Source organism: Parus major, chromosome 3 (assembly GCF_001522545.3).
Source record: "Parus major isolate Abel chromosome 3, Parus_major1.1, whole genome shotgun sequence".
In the NCBI taxonomy this organism is placed as follows: domain Eukaryota; kingdom Metazoa; phylum Chordata; class Aves; order Passeriformes; family Paridae; genus Parus; species Parus major.
The window spans coordinates 77,415,665-77,438,012 of record NC_031770.1 but is presented as its reverse complement, the minus strand read 5'-3'; the positions used below and the strand labels follow the sequence as shown (position 1 = coordinate 77,438,012).

The 22,348-nt window shown below is 42.5% G+C and overlaps 2 protein-coding genes across 2 annotated transcripts; one reads left to right on the top strand and one right to left on the bottom strand.

Annotated features, from left to right (window-relative positions):
- Positions 1-15,379: 15,379 nt before the first annotated feature.
- Positions 15,380-18,540, bottom strand: BORCS6 (BLOC-1 related complex subunit 6). Its single transcript, XM_015620471.1, is given in 5 exon segments — positions 15,380-17,972; positions 17,974-18,100; positions 18,102-18,355; positions 18,357-18,428; positions 18,475-18,540. Coding segments are annotated over 5 exon segments (1,128 nt in total). The 3' UTR covers positions 15,380-17,363.
- On the top strand, positions 18,327-20,643 carry PNRC1 (proline rich nuclear receptor coactivator 1). The gene is made up of 2 exons (XM_015622861.2): positions 18,327-18,919; positions 19,507-20,643. The coding sequence occupies exons 1-2, from the start codon at positions 18,539-18,541 to the stop codon at positions 19,945-19,947; spliced, it is 822 nt and encodes a 273-aa protein (XP_015478347.1). The 5' UTR covers positions 18,327-18,538; the 3' UTR covers positions 19,948-20,643.
- The last annotated feature ends 1,705 nt before the right edge of the window (positions 20,644-22,348 follow it).

Sequence of the window (22,348 nt, the reverse complement as noted above, 5' to 3'; positions counted from 1 at the left end):
CAGCGGCCCCTCGCCCGCGGCGCCTCCATTCACACCCGGCTCCGCCTCGACTGCCGCCGCACTCGGAGCGCCGGGAGCCGCTTCCGCTTCCGGGGCTCCGGGACCAGGGGTGGTGCCCGGCCGGGAAGAGGGCAGCGTAACCTGGGGCTCCTCAGCCCGGGAAGCGGGGCGGGCTGGGAAGGGAGGTGGCCACGAACTGCTGCAGGCTCCTCCTCTTTGTGTAGAGGGGAGCCACAAAGCTGGCGAAGGGGCTGGAGCACAAGTTGTATAAGAAGCGCCTGAGGGATCTGGGAGTGTTTAGCCTGAAGAAAAGGAGGCTCAGGGGGAGCCTTATCGCTCTCTACAGCTGGCTGCGGAGGCTGTAGCCAGCTGGGGTTCGGCCTCTTCTCGTAGACAACCAGCAAGAGAAACATAGTCATAAGCTGCTCCAGGGGAGGTTTAGGCTGGACATTAGAAGGAATTTCTTCATAGGGATGATTAGGCATTGGAATGAGCTGCCCAGAAAGGTGGTGAAGTCACCATGCCTGGAGGTGTTTCAGGAAAAACTGGATGTGGCACTCGGTGCCATGGTCTAGTTGAAGTGGTGGTGTTTGGTCATAGGTTGGACTTGATCTCAGAGGACTTTTACAACCTAATTGATCTTGTAATTATGAGTGAGCACCTTCGAGCCACTACAGGAAAGTAACAGGACCTCGCTTGGAAGCAGCTGGGGGGATCATTTGTCCAGCCACAGGAGCAGTCGGCTGAGGCTGCTGCCAGTGCCGAGTTTACACAGGTCTCAGGGAAGACTGAGCAGGTGCTTCAAAGAGAATGTAATCCGTGCCTATTGTTATAAGCGCATATTTTATTATTGGCTTTTTGCAAATATTATAATGAATGTTATCTGTATAAGGTTAGACAATTTTGTTGTATTAATATGGTTTCTTTCATTTCTGATATTGATGCAACTTAGAAATAGTGGTATAATACATATATGTTAGGCTATAACATGATATTAAAGTACAAACTACTTTTGTTTATATAAGCCAGAGACTGAAAAGATAGTCAGAGACCCCCCCTGTATTCTTAAGATTATCTTGTCGTCCAAGCCCTCCAAGAGAAGAATTTATTGCATCTGTTATTGGAGGATATAAAACCCAGTGGCGCCAAGAAGATTGATCTGTTGGGAAGGGGGCAAGGTAAAAACTAAACAAAGGAACATCAAAAAACTTAAGAAGAATGTATGAATAAGTATGAGAATTTATGAATATGTAGTAGGGTTCTGTTTTTAAGGTGCAATCCTGTGTTAATCAAGGTGTGCTCTCTTGGCTGAATGCAGAGACACCTGGCCATATCTGTTTACTTTACTTTATTTTTATCTCCTAATTGTCTTTCTATTAAACTTTTAAATTCTATATTAAAGTATGTGAAGCTCGTTTTTCACACTATGGAAGTAGCAGGCTGCATCAGGTGTGGAAAACAGCCTGAGCTGAAAATAGCTGGAGGCTTAGACGGACATAATTCCTCAGCTTTTACTTTTTGCCAGATGGTCCCTTACAGCCAGAAGTGGATGTGGAAATAGGTGTACCCTTCTCGTAGTGCAGCTTATTCTAATCAGGATGTAACGGGTGTGCTGGTGTAGCAGAGATACCTCTTTCCTGGGCCTTCTGTTTCTTTTGTGGAAAAGCACACCCAGAAAGATGGCATGCAGAGAGAAACAAAAACTTTGTTTCCATACAGAATGCCAGTGAAAATTCTCCATGGGCTTTAAAAGGTATATTACAGTTGAAATTCAGTTGAAGAATTTTAGCCCTGAAGCGTTTGTCCATGTGAAAGGAATATCTGAAGTGTGGCCTGGTTTAACTCTAGTAAGCAACTAAGTGCAAACAGCCACTTACTCTCTCCTGCCTTTAGCAGGATGGGGGAGAGAATCAGAATGGTGAAAATGAGAAAGATCAGGGGTTGAAATAAATATAAGGGAAAAATAAGGACTTGATTTACTATTTCCCATTGGCAGGCATGGGTTTAGCTATTTCCATGAAAGCTGGGCTTCATCATTAACAACAGTAAGTTGGGAAGAAAAACACCGTAACTCCAAATGTCCCCTCCTTCTCCAATTTTTTTACTGCTGAGAACATCATATGGTCTGGATATATCCCTTTGTTCAGTTGGGGTCAGCTGTACAAGCTGTTCCAGCTGTGTCCCCTGACAAATTCCTGTGCACCCTCAGCCTGCTCACTGTCAGGGCAGCATGAGAAGCAGAAAAGGTCCTGATGCTGTGCAAGACCTACTCAGCATTAGCTAAACATCCCAATGTTTCTAATTCCATTTTGGTTGCAAATGCAAAATGCAGCACCCTACAAGCTACTACTATGAAAATGAACTATCTCAGCCAAAACCAGTACAGGAGGCTTCAGTGAAGCATCAGGAAACAACAGCAATAGATTATTTTTGTACCTAATTTTCCAGTTACTTACGTTTCAGTACTGTTCTGTCTGCACTTTCAGTTTTGCCATAAGCCAGGTGTGCTGTCTTTGCAAGTCAGTAGGTGCCACAGCTTGCAGAACCAACCAGAGTTGTGTGTACAGATAGAATAGGAAGCCCTTAGGTTCTGTGAATAAATTAAAATCGTTAAAAGATTTTAATCCATCTAGAATTTATTAAAAACTTCATTACACATTTTCCTCCTGCATTTTATAACTGGATTTTATTAGACATAGTTTCTTCCCTAGAATATCCTCTAATAGTAATTGAGGTATTCAGTTAGGTAGTTTGCATAACTGAGTCATTAGGTTCTCATACTACATTACAAGTTTCGGAATTTTGTCTTCTAAGGCTTTTGTCATCATCAGATACTAATCTTCTAGCTAAAATTGAAGGTCTCGCTACAGCAAAAGACTAATTATATTATTTTCCCTAACTGCTAAATGCACTTCCATTATAATGTTACTTTATGCTGTTTGAAATAAGGCACTGATTTTGCTTTACAGAACAAACAAGCAACAAGTCAGACACCAGGTGGTGCCGAAGACCGGCCAGAAAAGAAAGTGAGCAAAGTATGATAGTTAACACGCAAGTGCAATGCATGTTCAGAAAGAGTGAGAAGCAAAGAGCAACAGCAAGATACTCAGTATCTGATTTCAGTAAATTGGGAGCAGCAGTTATGTCAGCAGTATGGCAAAATAAGGAACAAAACCATTTGGAGAGGGGAAGATTTGTACAAAAATATATCATTAATGAGCAGTAATCTGTTCTCGTTGCCTAGATTTAAGATTCTGATATGCTTTTAAACAAGTGTAAGAGCTGCAGAACAGAAATACGTTTTTTATATATAATATATAGTTAAAATGGGAGGGTACATTTTATTTAGCAATGTACAAGGCAAGTAATTGTTTACAGCTGATGTTACATGTTATATGCATATTTATGGACTTTGCCATATTAGACACTTTGAAACTATTTACACAGGCATCTGGTGATGTTTGTATGTGACATCAAACACACTTTGTGAACAGGCATGTCCTGCTAGCCTTTATACCGGCAGTTACTCTGACTCTTCTGGTGTACCAGCAGAGGAATCCAAGTCTCTGATGTCTTCCTGTGACTTTCCAAAGCTGACATGGCTGTGTCTGAACAAGGACTGTGAGGGTGGTCCTAGTAGTCATTTCAAGGACTGCTTTGAGAAAAAAACTGCAAGGTGTTAATAGTCTATGATATAACATTCCTCTTTACTGTATATAAATTTTCTTTTGTCTTAGAGCTACTTAGATGCTTGTACACTTAACTCTGGTTTCTGCTCACCAGTTTTAATCCTTTTCCTGGCAGAGCAGTCACTACAATCAAGAAGTCATTTTCCCAGGATGCAGTTCATCCTCTCTGCCATGGGTATCACTGCTTTGGTTTCAGCTCAGCCGTGTTGGTTTAGCTAGTGGGGAGCTGAGTTTTTGTTCTTCCTCGACTTCAAACCATAAGAAAAATACCACACAGGAACCACGCACACACACATTTTAACTCTTTTTCCTAATTACATACTGAACATTTACCCAAATTGTTGCTGATGAATAATTTTACACTTTTAATGTCATAAATCATGTAGCTACTTATATTAATGTAAGTTACCTGTTCTACAGAAAATTAATAAATTAGGTACTTCTTCTGACAGAAGAACACATGGTGTTGCCCTCTTCTACAGTGATACAGGTTAATGACCCTATTACCGTTCTGTTTCAGTATAGCATTATTTTCCATATAGTGTTCATAAAGTAATAATGAAAGTAATATGAAAAACATCCGTTGGGATGCTCTATGAAACAAACATTTCTGATTCTATGTAGTAAGTACATTTCTTTAAAAAATGCAAGCAAAAACCTCCCAACAAGCAGATTATTTGCTGAACTGAGATTTCAAAAGGATTTAGTTAAGGGAAAGTAACTGTGATAGAAGCTAACTGTATGCAAACATGATTCATATAATACTATTTTTTTCACTTTGTGGTGTAGGTGTTCACTTGGAAAGAGACTTGATGCAATAAGCTCTTAAGTACACGGAACATAGAAAAACAACTTTTTTATTTACTGATTCAATTGATTTATTCCTTGCTTATTAGTTTTAATGTTCGTGGCAAACTGACTTAGGGCTACAGTGTTCCTTTATGACTGATTTCAGCATGCATGAATCTTTTGTAGGGATAGGTGAGTACTGGTGAATAAATATTTTAACTTTGTTACTGTAGCTGTGTTTTATTCCAATAGTACTTACATTCTAATGGTATCATAAGAAAAAACAAAAAAACAACTAAAGATAGTAAAATTAAAGCATAGTTTTAGATTTCAGTGGAAATTCATATTATGGCTGCTTATGGTTATGTTCTCTAAAACATATGTAGGCTTCTGCATTTAAAAATGTATGAGTATGCACTGACTCTTAAAAATCAAAAGAAAATTCTAGGAATGCAACATTTTAAATTGATTGCTATTTGTTTGGTGTCAACAAATATTTAAGAACCTAACTTCTGAGACAAATTATGTTTTCAGAATTGAAAATGAAAATAAGACTTAAAAATAAAATTATTTTATTCCTTATGTGTATACAATATGAAACAAAGTTTTGAGTGCCACAATATATTTGAGAAATAAAATGTCATTTACAGTGTTGTTTCTACAGAGAGCTTTGAGAGAAAGTCATCAACAAAATTAACAGTCTTTAGTCTTCATGACATTAGGGGGCACCACAACCTCACAGACTTAGAATGATGTAAGTTAAAATATGGCTACTTTTCCTGCTTAAAATAAATAGGGAACTGCATAAAATAGCAAAATTAACTCCTGGACTCATTCCCTAGTGCAAGGTTATGATACAGTTATTAATAAAATTTCAAACAGAAGACGACCCAGACATTCAGTAGAATATAGACTACACCCTCCTTTTTCTAAGTGTAATAAAATTAACAGACTAATGGATGCTATATATACAGCCTCCTTTCAAGCCTATTTAAATCTTGAAGTTTCCTTTCAGCTCAAGCCTCTAAGGTATCACAGTGTTAATTCATTCAGTGGAGGGAATCTCTGTGTGGGCAGGGACCACAGAGGGAGCTAGGGACAGAGCTGCTGTAAATCCAGGTCCCTGGACTGGGTATCTTGCTTGGGGTAATCACCATAAGCTATCAGTCTACACCACCAAACACATGTGTGCTGTGCTGATGACGTGTCACTGCAAGGGGGGACAGTCCCAGTCTTAGATGAAGACATGTAGACATGGCAGATGATTTCCTTAGTAGGTGATTTACTCAGCAGATCTATCAGGGAAGAAAGTGTCTGTCTGTCCAGAGGGTTAGTGCGCTTGAAGAGAGACAACAGCTGTGACTTCAAGCACTGATTTGCAGGCCTGAAAAACAAGATGCCTTGCTGTTGATCCTCTACAGCTGAAATGATGGTGTTTTCGATGTATCAGAGATAAGCTGGACAACAAGCTTATAAGCAAGATGCTTGTCATTCCTGGAAGACTTAACACTGGCCTCACTAGTGTTCTTACAGTTTGACCTAGACAACTGAGGCCTTACTTGCATCAGCTCTGAAGGATGATTTTCAATGGAAATCCACACTGTAAAAAATATCCACATGTAACATTGAAGAGTATGTGTTCTACCACATAAAATGAATCATATGATAGTAGTGCACTTTGAGTACGGATGAAGTAATCAAACAATTAAAATGTCACGATGGGAGATGACTAACAGTAGGGCAAAGTATGACATGATATATGAGAAACTTGTCTAATTTAATTAAGTGGAAAGTATGACTCATAGTCTTTGGAGCCGGGCTAGGGAGTGACTGGATTCCACAAAGTGGAGCAGTGTTCTGGTGCTACACTTTCTAGTTTCTCTACTGCCTGAATATGGACACCATAGTAAAAAGCTTTCCCTGACTGGAGGCTGTGGTTAAAAACTAATGGAGTAACTGAAGTCCTGTTAGTGCAGGAGGCAGACTGGGGCAGAAATAGCTGTTAGAGAATTCCCACTTCTCTACAGCCTGAAATAGCAGAGAGTGGCAGTGTTTCAGCCTATAAACCTGCATGCATGATGATTAAGATCTGGGTTACTATAATGGCAGAAGTCTTTCTCATGTGATCAGTCACACAAAGAAAAGATTATTACCCATAGGCACTCCCTTAGACTTTCTGCAATATAATTTTGTACCTATTGATATATATGCTATGATTTTGTATGTGAAGAATAATACATGTAGGAGCTATAATAAAGTACCTGAGAAAATGCATACAGACCTGATTTTATTTATAAAACCTTATTAAGAAAATATCTGTAACATACTGTACAAAAGTAAATTAAGAAAGTCTCTCTTTTAAGCTGCTTGAAGTCCTGAAAATACCCCAAGAAAATAGCCAAAGGCAAAGGAAGGGAATAAAGACTAAAGCAGAGGGATCAGCCTGACAGCCCCACAGGCTTTTTAAAAATCAAATCTGAATATATATATATTCTATACAAATTAAGTTATGGTAATATAGATGTATGGTTATATATATAATCAAACACTGCTCTTGTGAGGTTAGTTTCACTTTCTGTTGGTATGCTTTGTGGAACAAACAGTACAAGAACACATGCTACTCCTTCCCAAAAAAACCTCACTCCAAAGTAGAGAGAGGGAGGAGTAGCCTACATTTGCAGCACCACTGATCTAGAGAACTTTAAGAATAACCTGGCAAATTTAATTTTAAATAATGATGTTGAATAGGTTTTAAATTCTTGTCACCCAAGCATTCCTTAGAGAAAGAGAAAAAATAATTTTTGTTTGGAAAATGTCTGTAATTTCCTATACTCCTTTCATACTCTCACCACTTTGGGCTCCACAGAACAATGATATTTTATGATGAACATGATAGAATTGACTTGGCCTCAGAGAACATAGTGCCATAGGTCCATTGTTGTTCATACAGCTACAGCTGGAGTCAATGCCACATCTTTCCACTGCTGGCTTTACCTACTGCAACTAGCTTAGGATTAACGAAAAAACTCCCTTACCATCGTTATACTCAAACCTTCACTCAGTGTGGAAAATGTCCTTGTCCAGATAGACTTTCAGGGAATTACTCAGAGAGATTAAGTTCCTCCAGAAAGGGAAGGAGGTAAGAAAATTACTCTGTACTTGTCTGAAATGAATTTTTGAGATCTCTGAGTAGTTTCAAGTTTTGGGATTGCAATCTGAATGCTCTGAAAGAGTGCAGGCTGTTACTGGAAAATGTCAACTCTTCCTCAGAAAAGTCACATTCTGAAGTCCTGTATCTAGCTAGAAGCCCTGAAGAAACAGCTTCTCAAAAAACACCTTTGGGAGAAAAATCTTCACATCCTTCTACTTTCTGGGAGTTAGATCTGCTAAAATGATTTTAATATTGTATTTTTTTAATATAATTTGATGTTTTGTCAGAGACCCACTATGTCCCACATTCTAGACTTTCTAAACCTCAGTGAAAGACTTATCAGTCTAGCTGAATTTAGGCCTGACCTATGCATATTCTCTAACATGGAGAACTAGAAAAACATGCCAGCATGTGTTGCTACACAACAGCAAAGAGTCATGAACAGAACTAAAAATGATTTATTAAATGTAAATTATTGAACAAAGACACAGAGATAAAGATGCTCAAATGAGTATAAACAACATGTACATGATGCTGGTCATACACAAGGTTATGCTGTTTTAAAATAGGAAGCCTGTTTTGATTATTTGTCTCAGATGAAAAGTTTGATTACCACAGAGGGAACAGGGAGAACGAAAAGACAAGACATTTTGTCCTGAAAAACAGCCCACTTCATTATTTTCTATTCTTCTCTGTACTGCAGTTGTATCAGCTTTGAAATGGGTAGAGCTGTTGCTAGGTGATCTTCTTTATCCACTTCGTAGCTGAAATTTCAGCCAGCCTGAAAAGAGTTTTTATATCCCTAGCAGCATAAAATTAAATTCTAAGGCATTAATAACGATTTTCAGCACAGCCCTGCTTCTAACTATGAGCTTCTTTCCAACCCAACCACCAGCACAAGGAGCACACTTTCATAGGCAGGCTGTGGGTCAACATGATTTACGTGGTAGCAGCTGCAAACCCTCCCTGAGCATTTCCCTTATCTCAGCTGTGTGCATCTGGCTGGAACACCCTTTCTTCTCCACAAGGATTCCTTCCTTGTTCTGAGCAACTCTCTGTACAGTGGGACAAGGCTGAGAATCAATACAGCTAAAAAACAAACAAGTCTTCCACTCCCTCCTTACTTGGATCTGCTGGGTGGAGCTCCTCTTTCTGGTTTGTTTTGGCTGCACAAGGAGTCCAGATAAACTCAAAGTGAAATGCAGTGGATGAAAAAGAACAAGTGGGCATGGCTTGGGCAGGAAAGGAGCTATTTGGGGTGCTTTAACACATGCCTGGTATTGCAGCCAAATATCAAAATAGACCCTCAGATTTTCTTAGCTTTGTGATCTACCAAGGAAATCTGGATCAGCTGTATGTGTAAAGCTGAACTATTTAAATTCAGAGCTGACATTATTAATCCAGATCTTGAAATAAACATGTCATTTATATTTTAACTGAAAAATGTGGGGTGGGGGAATTTTATTGTTGTGTCTCTTCAAATTTGCAATATGGAAAAGACAAAGTTAAACCCAGGACAGTTCTCACATAACCACAGCCAGCAAATTAGGGTTATATCCCCTGTTTTTTCTGATCTAGATATATTTTGTTCCATCTGTTACTGACACCCACTGTCTCTATAAACATTTTTTTTTCTTTTAGATGGTAAGACCACATGTACAAAAATTGGCAATTTTTTCTTTTATTTTTTTTTTTATGGGGTGAGGGCTGCAAAGGATGGTTCAATTACATTCATCGTGTGTTTAATGTCAATTATTTTCTTCTACCTGTAACATCCAAACAGTGATAAGTAACTGTGTATCCAGTTTCGACAGCATTAGTCACTGTGGAGATACAGTAATTTCTGCCACTGAAGGAGAGGGTGGCCTGCACTGAGTACTTGCCAGCCCCGCAGGTCCACCCCAACCAATCTGTGGTGGTACAAGCAATCTAGCACCTGGCCTATTTATTCTTAATTCTGCCTTCTAGAGAAGCAACCTGGAACCGAGCTTGCAGAGCTCCCTGTGGGATCGCTGATCTCTTTCTGCCCTAAGGGCATGCCACTTCTGCAGCAACTCGCAAAAACTCTTCTGCAGTGACAACTCACTTTCAATCACACCTGCTATTGGATAGGCTGCCAAAACACAAGTAGTTCTGCCTACTAGCACACTGGCTGAGCCAACACCAGGTATACACAAAGTACACTTGTTAATTTACTTTCTTAGAAGTTGTTTAGAACAACAGCACAACCTAGAAAAAGGAATCTATTAACCAGGAGGGAAAGCTGGGAATGGAAAAACCGGCTCAGTAGTAGCATTCCCTGAGGGAACTGTTAAGAACACAAAAGGGATCGGAGAAAAAAAAGCCTAACACATAAAACAATGTAACAGAGAAACTTTTTTATATGACTCCCCAATGTTTGCATCATCCAGCTGCCTTTTCATAAAAGTAATATGTACGGCTAAAGATAGGTTATCTAGAAGGCATGCTGCCCTATGTGTATCATGCATGTGTAACGCAATGTTATGTTCAACCCAGGAAACTTTTGTTTCCCAGGTATGTGCAAATGGTATCAGCAGGATACTTAATTCAAAGTCTCATTTACAGGTTGGTAGAGAAACAAATATAGTTTTGTCCCAGTCTTGTTTTGTCTGTTAGCCAAGATGGTTGACCCTTATCTTGAAGCATAGCTTATAAATAATCAAGGACAAAGAGCATGCATAAGTGATTTCACAACCCTAAGTGCTGATGAATGAATGCCGCAACCAAAAATTCCTACAGTGCTACGTAAATTCCAGTAGTCATCAACAAGTTAAGCAAATCTTCTGGTTTATATTAACACATAAGGGTAACATGTTCCATGACTCCTATTTCGCTGAATGTCGCAATCAGTTACCTCACTGTTCAGTTAAAGTGTAAGAAACAGACCCTAGCATTAGGTTGGACTGAAGTCTTTGCAATCATTGCTGATAAGTATTTTAATAAAAAAGATTGTACATACTTATTAAGATCTGCACAGTTGACCATTATTAAAACCTGAATTTTAACAACTTTTAAGCTTGGCTTTTTACAGCTATTCTACCCAGTACAGCCCAAAATTAATTTTTGTTTTTAAAACAGATGTTTCAAAAACTGATGTTTTATCACTTATGTAGAATTAGTGTTTTGGTGATGACTTGCATTTTTTCCATGACAGTATGAATAATCTTGTTAAAAACAAATTGATTTGCCATACTAAAGTATGTACACATGATTCTTGATGAACAAAAGAAAGGAACTGCTTCGGCATACCCTGTGCTCCAAACATTCCATCCCATCCTTTTTTACCATGATTTCTTTCCAAGGTCTGTTGCAAGTAGTAAATATAACACATCCCATTAAGTTTCATAACTTCCACAAAAATACATCCAGCTCTTCGTAAAGTCAGCAAGAGCCTGTGTGAATGCATGCCAAAATGAAGGCAGGGAGACCAGAACTTCATTTAGCAGTAGCCTTACTACAGTATTTACTTAATCTATGATTTAAAAAAAACAAACAACAATGTAGTTTGCTTTGGGGGCTTGTACATATTGCATCACTTCACCATGTCACATGTGATTTGGTGTTCTATAAGCCCAGCCTTGGGAGCATACATAAACAGCAGCTGATTGATTTGCACCTCTCTTACCAGATACATCACAGCAGTCATAGTTACACTAGTATTATTTTGCAAGTAGTTTGTCATTTTTATTTCTATTTGTTAGCCTATTATTAAAATAGATCAGAACCAAATAATAAGACCTAGCTGTCCCAAATTACAGATGTTTAATTTTTCTATAATGCTTCCTGTTTAGTATAATTATCTGCTATATATATAGTTTCTGACTTGCCAGTGGCTGAGGTTTGGTTTTAAGGCAAGACAGTTGGTGGTGGCTATTCTGGATACAAGAAACACTGCAGAAGACCACAGCAAGGAATTATAGAAAAAAAAAAAAAGGCATAAGGTAAATTATTGTGACATTTTAAAGGCTAAAGGAAAAGTATGACATCAGAAGAGAAGGGGTGAAGTAGGCAGCAGAAGCCTTAGCCAAAGGCAGATAGCCATTTGAAATTTAAGGCAAACAGGAATGAAAAACAAGGCCAGCTAGAAGAGGACCTAACTGAGCTAATAAGGCTGGTGCCTTGCCAGCATGATAACACAGATGTAGTAAGTCATGCAATTGCAGACAGAAGATAAGGGCGATCAAAGAATAGCACCGGGAACTGATGAGGTCCAGAATAAGGTTTTGCCAGGGGAAATGAGGTACAGCTGGCAGCTGTCGAAAATGGTGAACGGGGCGGGGGTGGTGACACAGTTGTAACTTTCCAGTTCCTCTCAGCAGACAAAAGAGAGCTGATGGCAGCAGAGTAGGAGAGATGAAAGGCTTGTAGTTGTACATCTCTTTCTTTAAAGAGAGAAACAAAATCAGACTAGATCGGTATCATCAACTATAGATGGCATGCAGGAAGAGTTTTGGAAAATGGAAAATCACAATGTTGCTCAGTGGTGAGAAACTCCCCTTCCAGCTGAGGACACGTCACTGGAAAAGTCCCAGCCTGGGGAAAAAAAAAAATAAAAATCCACTGAGTAAACAAATTGCACCGGCAGTGAAAACAGAAAGTGGAACAAAGTCAAATGATACTTTGGCTTTAAAGGAGTTTATTTTCAGGTTAGCATTTCCTTGAGTGGCATCAGCTCAAGTTCAGACAAGAAAAATCTCATTAGAGTGAAAATGACTGGTAAACTTCACTGCAAATATTAGGCCATTGAAAGAAAGCTCACTCATTAAAAAAATCTAAGATTTCAACCTGGGAATTTTTGAATTTTCAGCTACTGAGTGTAGTAAAATGATCCCACTGACAAACCAGACGCCCAGGATTGGGCAAGTTTGTGGAATTTTTTCCCTTAATTTGCACGTATTTCTAAACAAAGAAGTCCTTAACTAAACCCTTCTGAACAACTCACTGGGCACGGCTCTTTGTCTTACAAGCAAGTTCACTGCTGAGAATTTTTCCAGCTTGTCTATAAAGAAAACAAGGAAAAAACTTCCTTGGTGAAAATGAGACAAGAAATACATTGTTGGATAAAATTCTAGGATTCTTACCTAACTAGCATTCATAACAATACTGACATAAATTATTACCTTTCTCTGATAAAAATCTATTTTCAACAAAGGTACTTCATAGTAATTAATCACAACAACAGTAACTCAAATTCTGGAAATAATTACAGCGGCACTGCTTTGTAGCTGTAATCTAGGAAAATAATCAAGATAGTTTTACCTTTGCTTTTCTGCTCCCTCACTTAATGAATCCTGCTGCATCCTGGCCAATGCACATGACAGTCCAACCCTGCTAGCAAACCTATTCACATTCTCTCAGACTTGGGAAGAGGATCAATTAAGAGTCTTTGGGTGAAGAGGTTATGAGATTTTTGTTTATTTGTTGTATGGCTTCTAATGTATATAAATAGTAGAAGGGAACTAGAACTGCAGGAAGGTTTCAAATTTTGATTATCATTTTTCCTGTTACAAGATAAGGGTGATGTTACTGCTGTTGCAACAAGGATCTTGACTTCTAAAGTGGAAGCTCGGGGCTCAAGTCCATTGATCACGTCTCTACTTTTGGAGCTTCAAACAATAGAGAACAGTGACAAAAGCTTTCCTGAGGCTTTCCTAAGCTGAGGGGGCAAATGTGAAATTCAGTTGTGTTTCAATTCTTGCATCTGATGCAGTTACTGGGTTAAGCTTTCTAAAAGAGAAGTGTCATGGGTTTTCCATGTGTGCTCTTACATACAGGGCAGGAAGTTCCAGGATGGGGCCAGAGTGGGGCCAATGCCAGAAGTACAGAAAATGCTCACAAAAATGTACTAATTGGACTAATTTATAATTTTATAAGAATGCTCTTTTCTCAAAGTAATTTTCAGGCAATAAAATCATGTTGTGACGTGTATTGTAAACATGATCTGTTGTTCTTTGTTTTTTTTTCATGAGTGCACACTAGGATTGATCAGGACAAGGTAGTGGGGCATCTGACAGCCAGAACCTGTCTTATGTTGGATGACACCTACTGCAAGAGGTCTCTTGTCTTAACACTCTTTTCAATTTTGGCTAACACAGGTTGCTAGAAGAATTGTTCTTTCTCCTCTAGAGAGCTGTTGATAATTTGGAAGGTTTGCAGTTTTTTGTCTTCTGGTAGTACAACCATGGTGTTTGAAACCATTTCAAAACAGTAGCATCTGTAATGCTAAGAGGTTTGCTCTTGGATTCAACTCACATGCTGCTCCTCACACTGGTAACTCAGTCAAAACCTTACTCATGGGAGTAAGTACCACCAAAAAGCTGCATATTGCAGTCAAAAATTTTTTGTATTTTAGATACAAGATGCACACAAAGTTGTTGTATTTACTTATTGAACATTTGATGCAGTTAAGCAACATTGGAAAAAAAGTCTTAAAGGTGAAGTGCTGGTGAAGTTCATTCTTGCTTTGTGTGACCAGGTTTTTTCTTAGCTGTAGTAAGGTTTTATCTCATAAAGCTTCCTTAAATAGCATGGATATGGAACTGGATCAGAGTCAGGGAATAGAAAACATCACAAAGAAGGGAAGACTAGAAACGCACTGAATGAAGCAGAACCTTAATAAGAAAAAGGATTTCCACAGTCAGACCTTACACTTGAAAAAAAATTACCAGACAAAACCAATTCCTAATGGAGTCACTGGTGGTTCTCAGAGCAGAGAAGCCATTCCTAGTCCACAGCTAATTCTGCATCTGGCTTTGCTTAGTGCTATGCACATCGTTATATTTTGTTAACTTTCTTCCCTGACCTTGCCCATCTTGTTACAATGAAAGTTCACTTGGCAGCTGATAAGGAAAGCAACCAATTGTAAAAGCTGCATGACTAAGCAAGAAAATATATGCAAGCCATTTGAAGGTCTTGGAAAGCCCAAACATGGTTTTACAATGCTCACCCACAGACCAAGCGAAAAAGGCTAAAAGAACTTGAAAGTTTTCACTTTCAACATCCAAAAGCTGGAAGGTGCTAGAATTAACACAGGATATGCACAAGAAAGCTTGGACTAGGATCAAAAGGGCAGAATAGAAGAGTATGGCTGCAGAAGGACCAGCTTCACCAGAAGCTACAGAGCTGCACGTAGCTCACAGGCAGTTCACTTGGGATTTCAAGGGCAGGGCTGGCACCAGAGCTGCACTGCCACAGACGCTGGCAAGTGTCACCAGTCCTGCAGCAATGGAGGCTGGTATGGACAGGGGGGCTGGAAACCACAGCAGCCATGAGGTTACCAATCGATACTGGTTACCAATCGATACCGGTCACCAATCAATACCGGTTACAGGGGCACAGAACAGGCTGACATCAATTTAGCTCTGCCTGCCCCAGGGATGACAAAGGCACAAGCTAGACACCGGGGAACAGGAGGTTCACTTCAACAAGTTCAGTTAAAGCTGCTCTTCAAAAAAGCCGACGTGTTCAGAAAAATATTAAAAAACCAAACCCAAACAGCGTAATTACTGCCTTCTTCATGCTTGCAATTCACTAGTCAGTCATTCCTTTTTCATCACATGAATGACATCACTGTCAGAAATTATTGCCTGAGGACCTAGACTGAAACCAGCACTGCAATCACATTAAAAGGTCTCTGTGTAGATGCAGGAGCAGAGTTTAAATTAGCTTTCAAATTATTTTTCCGAAACACGGTAAGTGAAACACCTCAACAACAACTAATCACTAACAATTAAAAATATAAAAGTAATAACTTTATTCTACAGACTCAACAATTTTAAATGGGAATTAGCATTGAATGAAGACGGCTGCAAATGAAACACTATCAAAACCCAAGAGCATACTGAAACACTTTAAAGGTTTCACCTTAGCTTGTATGAGTGAAGAGTAGCTGTACATATGTGGCTACACAAATAAGCTTGCAGGTCTTTCCTGTACATTTCATCAGTACTCACAAATTGTGCAAGATCAACCTTTGGTGTTCACTCTTGGCGTATACCAAACACACTTAGCAAAACTACGGCATCTGCATAATATACGAGTTCAAACTTTCCCAGGAATAACAAAACTATTAAAAGTACAGCTGTTGCTGTGTGTTAAGCAATCTTTAGTGTCTTCTAGGCCCATGGGATCAGCAGCAGTTAAGTTTTTCCTCCCTCCTAACTTCTGTTAGGCCTCTGGTGTCCTCCTGGAGCCACAGCTACCCCCCAGCAGACAGTACCAGAGAGAACCCTATCTTGGCACAGCCCAGTTGCAGTCTTGTCCTGTTGCTAGGGCTACAAGGCCACACATGAAACACACCCCTGTGCTGAGGGAAAGACACGGCCATGCCAAGGGGCTCAAAACAGGCCAGAGACTGGCATCATGCAAACCGGGGTGGCATTCACATCAATCATTTTGTTGTAATTCAGTATTAGGTACATGAAGGAGCACAGGGTATCATGGTGTCCATCCCTCACTCAGTGTTTTTAACAAGATTACCGTGGGGTAGCAGCTCTGCCCATCGTAAACCTGACTGCTCTTCAGCCACAGGCACAGGACTTGAGCAGTATTTCTGGCTACTCTCATTTCAAGGCTTTTAGGAGCCACTGGTCGCCAAAAGCACTATTACACTTATATAAGATCAAAGTGATCATTTTTCTGCTGAAATCTTGTTACAGGGACATTTGTGACCTAAATGGATTTCTAAGAGCATCACCTAACAGGCTTTTTGCATAGGAATATTCGTGAGTAGAGGAATTCAGCTACTCTCAGGTCTCAGAGGAAACACTCACTGATATAACAAAATCACTTCTCCACACTGTGATGCATATACAAAAGCTTCAAGTTATACAAATAAATTATTCCAAGGCAGTTAAATTATTCCAAGTCAGTCATACACCCACAAAATGTCATCATGTACTTATACTCCTTGTGTAATTAGATATTTTCCCAACTAGGAAAAAAAAAAAACAACAAAAAAGCAAACAACAAAATAACAGGATCATTTCACAGTGATGCCATTTAAACTTTTACACCGTGAAAATGGTAAAGATTAATGGAGGCAAAGCACATTTAATCTGAAGGCTTTTATTTAGAACTTTGCTTATGGATTTGTTCTTATCTGAATCTCAATTATCTTCCACGGACTTTATATTTGTCTCAGAAAACAAGCGTCTTTGTTACATGTATTAAACTTACTCTTATCTTAAAACTGTGTCCTGTAAGAAACAGTAGTGTTCTGTGAGTTTATTTGCTGTAACAGCATAGATGAGAACTTGGTGCTCTTCAGGCACCAAATCAGCTACAAATAAGCACATATGCCGGTAAGCATCAAGAAGCTACTCACAAGAATTTACAATTAAAAAAAAAAAAATAACAGCTAGTTTTAATTAAGACTCGTTAGTTTCTCTTAGCCCTCAATAAATAGAAAGCGTAAGGCATGTGGGATCCAAAATCTTTAATGGAGCTGAAGCTAAAAAGCACCATCTGCCATTTACCCCGCGGTTTTCAACCGGGACCTTTTCCTTCGTTGGTCGCAAAAATTTCCATTCGTCCAGATCAACAAAGGCGATCGATCTGGCCACTGATGCCGGCAAGTCACGCACGGGGGGAGCGAGCGAGGATGCGCAGGTGGGAGCTGCGGACGCCGTGAGCGGTGGGGCCGCCGGAGCGACAGAGCAGCAGCCCCAGGCCCCCGCTACCGGCACGGGGAGGGGGGGCGGCGGCGGGAGCAACTACTTGCAGAGCCCCTCCAGCCGCTCCAGCGTGCCCTTCATGTCACGGATGCGCTTGGCCAGGGCGGGCACGGGCTGCATGGCGCGGTCCAGCTCCTCGCAGCGCGCCACCAGTGCGTACATGGCGCGGATGCTGAGGTCGGCCGCCTCGCCCAGGCTCTCCACGCCGTCGCGGTAGGTCTGGATGCAGCCGACGCTGAGCGCCGTCAGGGCCTGCAGCCCGCAGTGCACGTTCCGCAGCAGCTCGTCCACCTGCGCCGCCACCTGCCCCGCCAGAGCCACCACGTCCTGCAGCGCCCCGGGGTCGATGGCGGGGATGGAGGACCCGCCGCCCCCCGCCGGTGGTTCACCCCGCGGGGCGCCGCTCAGCCGGATCCGCCGCTCCAGGTTGTTGGCTACGAACTGGGTGAGGCGCCCCTCGCGCAGCACCGTCCCCTCCAGTTCCAGAGCGCTCGCCAGCGTCGCCCGCCGCCCCTCCGGCAGCTGCCGCCCCACCGCCGCTGCCCCTCCGCCACCAGCCAGACTGAGGGCCTCCAGGCTCCGCTCGTCCCGCCCCCGCCCCTCCGGCGGCGCGGCGGCCGGGCCCGGCTCCTCCATGGCGAGCGACGCGTGCCCGCCCGCCGCCGCCACCGCCCACCGGGGGGCGCGTCGACGCCTGTTTACGTCTCTCGCGATTGGCTGCGGGGCCTGTGGGGGTGTGGCCTCACTTGTTCGTGCGGATCCCGATTGGCCGGTGGAGCGCCGCCCTCTCGCCGCGCACTGCGAGCCCGTGACTCGGAGACCGGGGGCGTGCCCGTCCGGAGTGGGCGGTCCTTGGGAGGCGTGGCCCCGAGTGTTTGTGTCGCTTCCGATTGGCTGGAGCGACGGCAAAGAGACCGCCGCTCCACCGCGATTGGCGGGGGTCGGCGAGGAGGGGCGGTGCTGGCGCCGTCAGGGCACGGCGGTTGGCGCGGGGGCGGAAGTGGGCGGGTCGCGCCCGGGTAACAACACCGGGGAGCTGCTGGCGGCTCTCCTCACTCCCCCGCCATGTTCTCCTAGCGGCGGCTCCGCTCGCTCCACCACTTCCTTAGCCCGTCACAAAGCCCGGGCAGACCCTCCCCAGCAACCCGACCCGTTCGTGCCCGCCTGGGCCCGACCCCTCTCCCCGGCACAACTCTGGGTACCCACGTCCCACCATGGTTACCACCACGGCACCGCCGCCCTTCTTGGCTCGGATCTCGGCGGGCACCGAAGACCCGCGGCGGCTGCCGCCCTCCGCCCTGCTCCAGCGCCTCCGGCGCGGGGACAGCAACTGCGAGAACCAGCCCAGCTGCTGCCTGGCGGGACCGGGGGGTAGCGCCCGCCCCGCTCTGAAGAGGGTGCGGCGGAGGAAGGGAAAGATCCGGCCTGGCCCCGCGGGGCTCTTGCCCAGCCGCTACCAGCAGTACCAGCAGCACCGCGCCGGGCTAGGGAGAAGGACGCCGCTGGGAACCGACCTGGTGACGGACGCACCCCAAGAGGAGCCCCCAGCGCCTGCCCCCTCGAGACCCGCGCCCGGCAAACCCCTCAGGAAGGAGGTAAAGACAAGGCTGCGCCACTTCTCCTCACTTCAGCCCTCTCCCGGTGCCCGGCGAGCCGGGCGACCATTTTCCCTTTCCCTCGGGGTGGTCGGTGTGGGGGGAACAGCGAGCGGGTCACCCCCTCCCCGCGCCCCCTCAGAGCGGCGGTGGGGGGGACCGGGCGGGGGGGCGGCAGAGTTTCCGTTACGCTCGGACGGGGCGGGGCGGGGCTGAAAGGCGAACCGCGGGCAGCGATTGGCTGCCCGGCGCCCGCCAATGGGCGCCCGGCGCTGCGCCCCAGCAACAAGCCAGATTTAGCCCTGCCGCTGGCCGCGCGCCAGCCCCGCCCCCCGCTCGCCGAAGGCGGGACGTGCGTGGCGTGCAGCGCCCCATGGCGGCCGGGGGGGGCTCCGCGCCCTCAGACCGCCCGTGCCAGCCGAGCGGTAGGATGAGCTGTGGGATAAGCGAGAAATAGCGGGGAGAGGGCTTCTCGGTAGCCCTCCCCCTTCCGAGGTGGCACCCGGCGCCTCCCCAAGTGTGAGGGGCGGTGAGGAAACGCGGAGGAGAGCGGTCGTGACTGACGTGACTTTTCTTTGTCTTCGCAGTTCTTAAAAAACAAGATGGGAAAGACAGAGAAGGCGGCCGTCCCCTACGGCCAGCCCGTTCACAGCTTACACCTGTGTGAACAACCAAAGATTAACAGGCAGAAGAGTAAGTGTAACACGCCAGTGACGAAGATCGCCTCGGCGAAAAAGATAGAGAACTTTTGGCAGGATTCTGTGTCGCCAGAAATAGTTCAGAAGCAGGAGAAAAAGCCACTTAAAAACACAGAGAACTTCAGAAATGCCAAGTCCAGGAAACCTATCGCCCTAAATGAAGTGAGCCAAAAAGAAAATTACGCTGGGGCAAAGTTTAGTGACCCACCATCTCCCAGTGTCCTTCCAAAGCCTCCCAGCCACTGGGTGGGTGGCACAGCTGAACTGTCTGACCAAAACAGGGAATTGATGGCAGTCCATTTGAAAACTCTCCTAAAAGTTCAAGCGTAGTTTCCAAGATCTCTTGAGTAATTGGCAAAGAAAACTCCATCCAGGAAACTTAAAACATGCCTTGTTGCAACTAAAATTGCAAAAGACTGTCAAGTCTTATAATCACATAAAAAAAAAATCCTTGTATTATATTTTTTATGGTTGTGTAAATAGTGTACATCTTGTATTATGTGTATATTCTTGTTCATACTTTGAGAGGTACATTTTAGTTTTGTTATGAAAGGATGTATTTTGCACTGCCTGATTGGTAGATGTCTTGTATATAAAATATGGACAATTTTACGTGTGTGCTTGACACATGAAGACTTGACTTGCTTTGCACAAGGTAATGAAAATTTTGGAAGGAGAGTACAGCTTTCTGATTAAGATTCCAGATCAAATGTGAATGTTTTATTTGTGCACTACTGACAATAGTTTGACATTCTGTCTCCCAATCAAGTATAAACTACAAATGTGAAGTTTTGCCCTCTGCTCTGGAAACTATCTGGAATTCCTGTTCATTTGTTCTTTTTAAAATTAACTGGAATTTGACTAAAATTCCAACCCACCAATTTGAGCACTGCTGATTTCTTTAAAGAAGTTAAAAAAAAAACCAACAAAAAAACCCAAGGAATAAAAAAAGGAAAGAGCAGAGCTTTCTGCCAAGAATTCAATTGGTCACTAAAAAATTAAATAAAACAATTTGGCCTCCCCTTATACACGTCTCTGTTTTTCTTTGAGTGTGTGTCTATTAATTCAAGTATGTGAATTTGAAGTACTTGATTGCCTTTTAGTGTATTAGTAGAAATACTTTGTCTTTTAACTGTCTCAGGCAAAATGAAATAGTGCTCACCAAGAACTCCTGTTTAAAAAAAAAGCTACTTTAGTGACAAGTCGTTCCTAGGATTTTGTTTGTTGAAAACAGATTTCAATCAAGCTGCACAGTTAGACATTGAAATTTATCCTGAAATATTTTCATAGTAAGTGGCTATTAAACGAGTCAATATTGAAAAGCAGCAGTGACAGGAAATGAATGGAGCAAGTAAAATTTTTTATTTTTCACCAGGTTTCTCTTACTCATAACTATGCTGGAAAATAATGTTCCCCTGACTTAAAATTCTTAAGGAATTGGACTGTGGATTAGTCTGACAGGCACATTGAGGTGGTAACAGATTTGCAATTACTTTACTAATCTAGTGTTTAAATAAGATTAATACTAGGAAGTGTGTGAAATTTACATAAGATAGCAAAGCATATTTAAGTATTTTCAAGTTTTTTGATCCACCAAAAAAATACAATCTCTGTACTCAGGTGTCCTAGGAGAGGAGAGGTCCATAGGAAGAAAACAGCTGCTTGTATCTGGCTGAGGTGGCTCCATAGTGTGAACAACATTTGCAGTGATACAGATTAGGTGTGTTTTTGGTGCTGCAGCTTTGGTCCAGAGCATCACTTCATTCCACACAGGGCAATTGGCAGGATTCACTAGTACAGCCCTGATATGAGCTTGGTCAAAAGCTCAAAACAAAGGATTTTTTATCTTGCTTATAGACGTTGGTTATATAGTTTTAAAATTAGGCTATTTAGCTATTAATGTTCTAAACTAAGGGTAGATAGAAAATTTTTGGTTTACCCCAAAACAATTAGAGGTTCACTGTCTTGTACGAGACTGGTATTGGTGTACTTGAGGTCAGTGTGTGGCTTCACCAATCAAGTTTCCTGCCTAAACTAAATACTCCATTATTTAGTGTCCTCCATCTTCTATTCTAAAAATGAACAAAACTCCTCCTGGTTGTCTGTGGGATTTTTTGATTTTTTTAATGGACAGTATTAGGGCAAAGAAAAATTCCACTGGAATCTTGCTGAGAATAACTCAAGGACATAGTAAGTCCCCTTTTGCTATATTTGGTAAATGCTGTATTGATCTGCTGTTGTGCCTTTTTTTTTTCCCCCCTTTGTTTCTTTTGCCTGAGTGTCACCCAAATGCAAAGCAAAATGCCTTAACAACTGTCCATAGCTTTAGGCGATGGTTAATTTTATCTGGTCACGATGAGTCTTGCTAACTAGCTTGACAAGAGGGAGTTTCCATCAGCCAGTGGGTTGGCATTGCTTATAAGGATGTGTCCTTTTTCACCCTGATTATTATTTCTATCAGCCTTTTCTTACCCTTCAGAGCTGACAGTGTGAATGCTAGCTCTGATCTTGGATAAAATTTATCAGTGTTACATACCTCTTTGTTCCTGCCCTGATTTGCCAACACATCCCTCAGGGTTAAAGAATTTGTTACATGTTAATTGCCAGTAGTTCTCAGCTTCTCTGTCAATTCTTTGAGAGCTGGTGGTTGAGACTTCTGAAGTGCTGGGAACTTCAAACTTCCCCTACCTTGTTGGACCCTGAAGTGTAAGATACTAATCTGGTCTTTCTA

Bases quoted from the DNA above. Each gene is read 5' to 3' on its own strand.
- PNRC1 (XM_015622861.2), top strand. From the start codon at position 18,539: ATGGTTACCACCACGGCACCGCCGCCCTTCTTGGCTCGGATCTCGGCG. The intron at 18,920-19,506 runs GTAAAGACAAGG...TTGTCTTCGCAG, and splicing joins GCAAACCCCTCAGGAAGGAG to TTCTTAAAAAACAAGATGGG.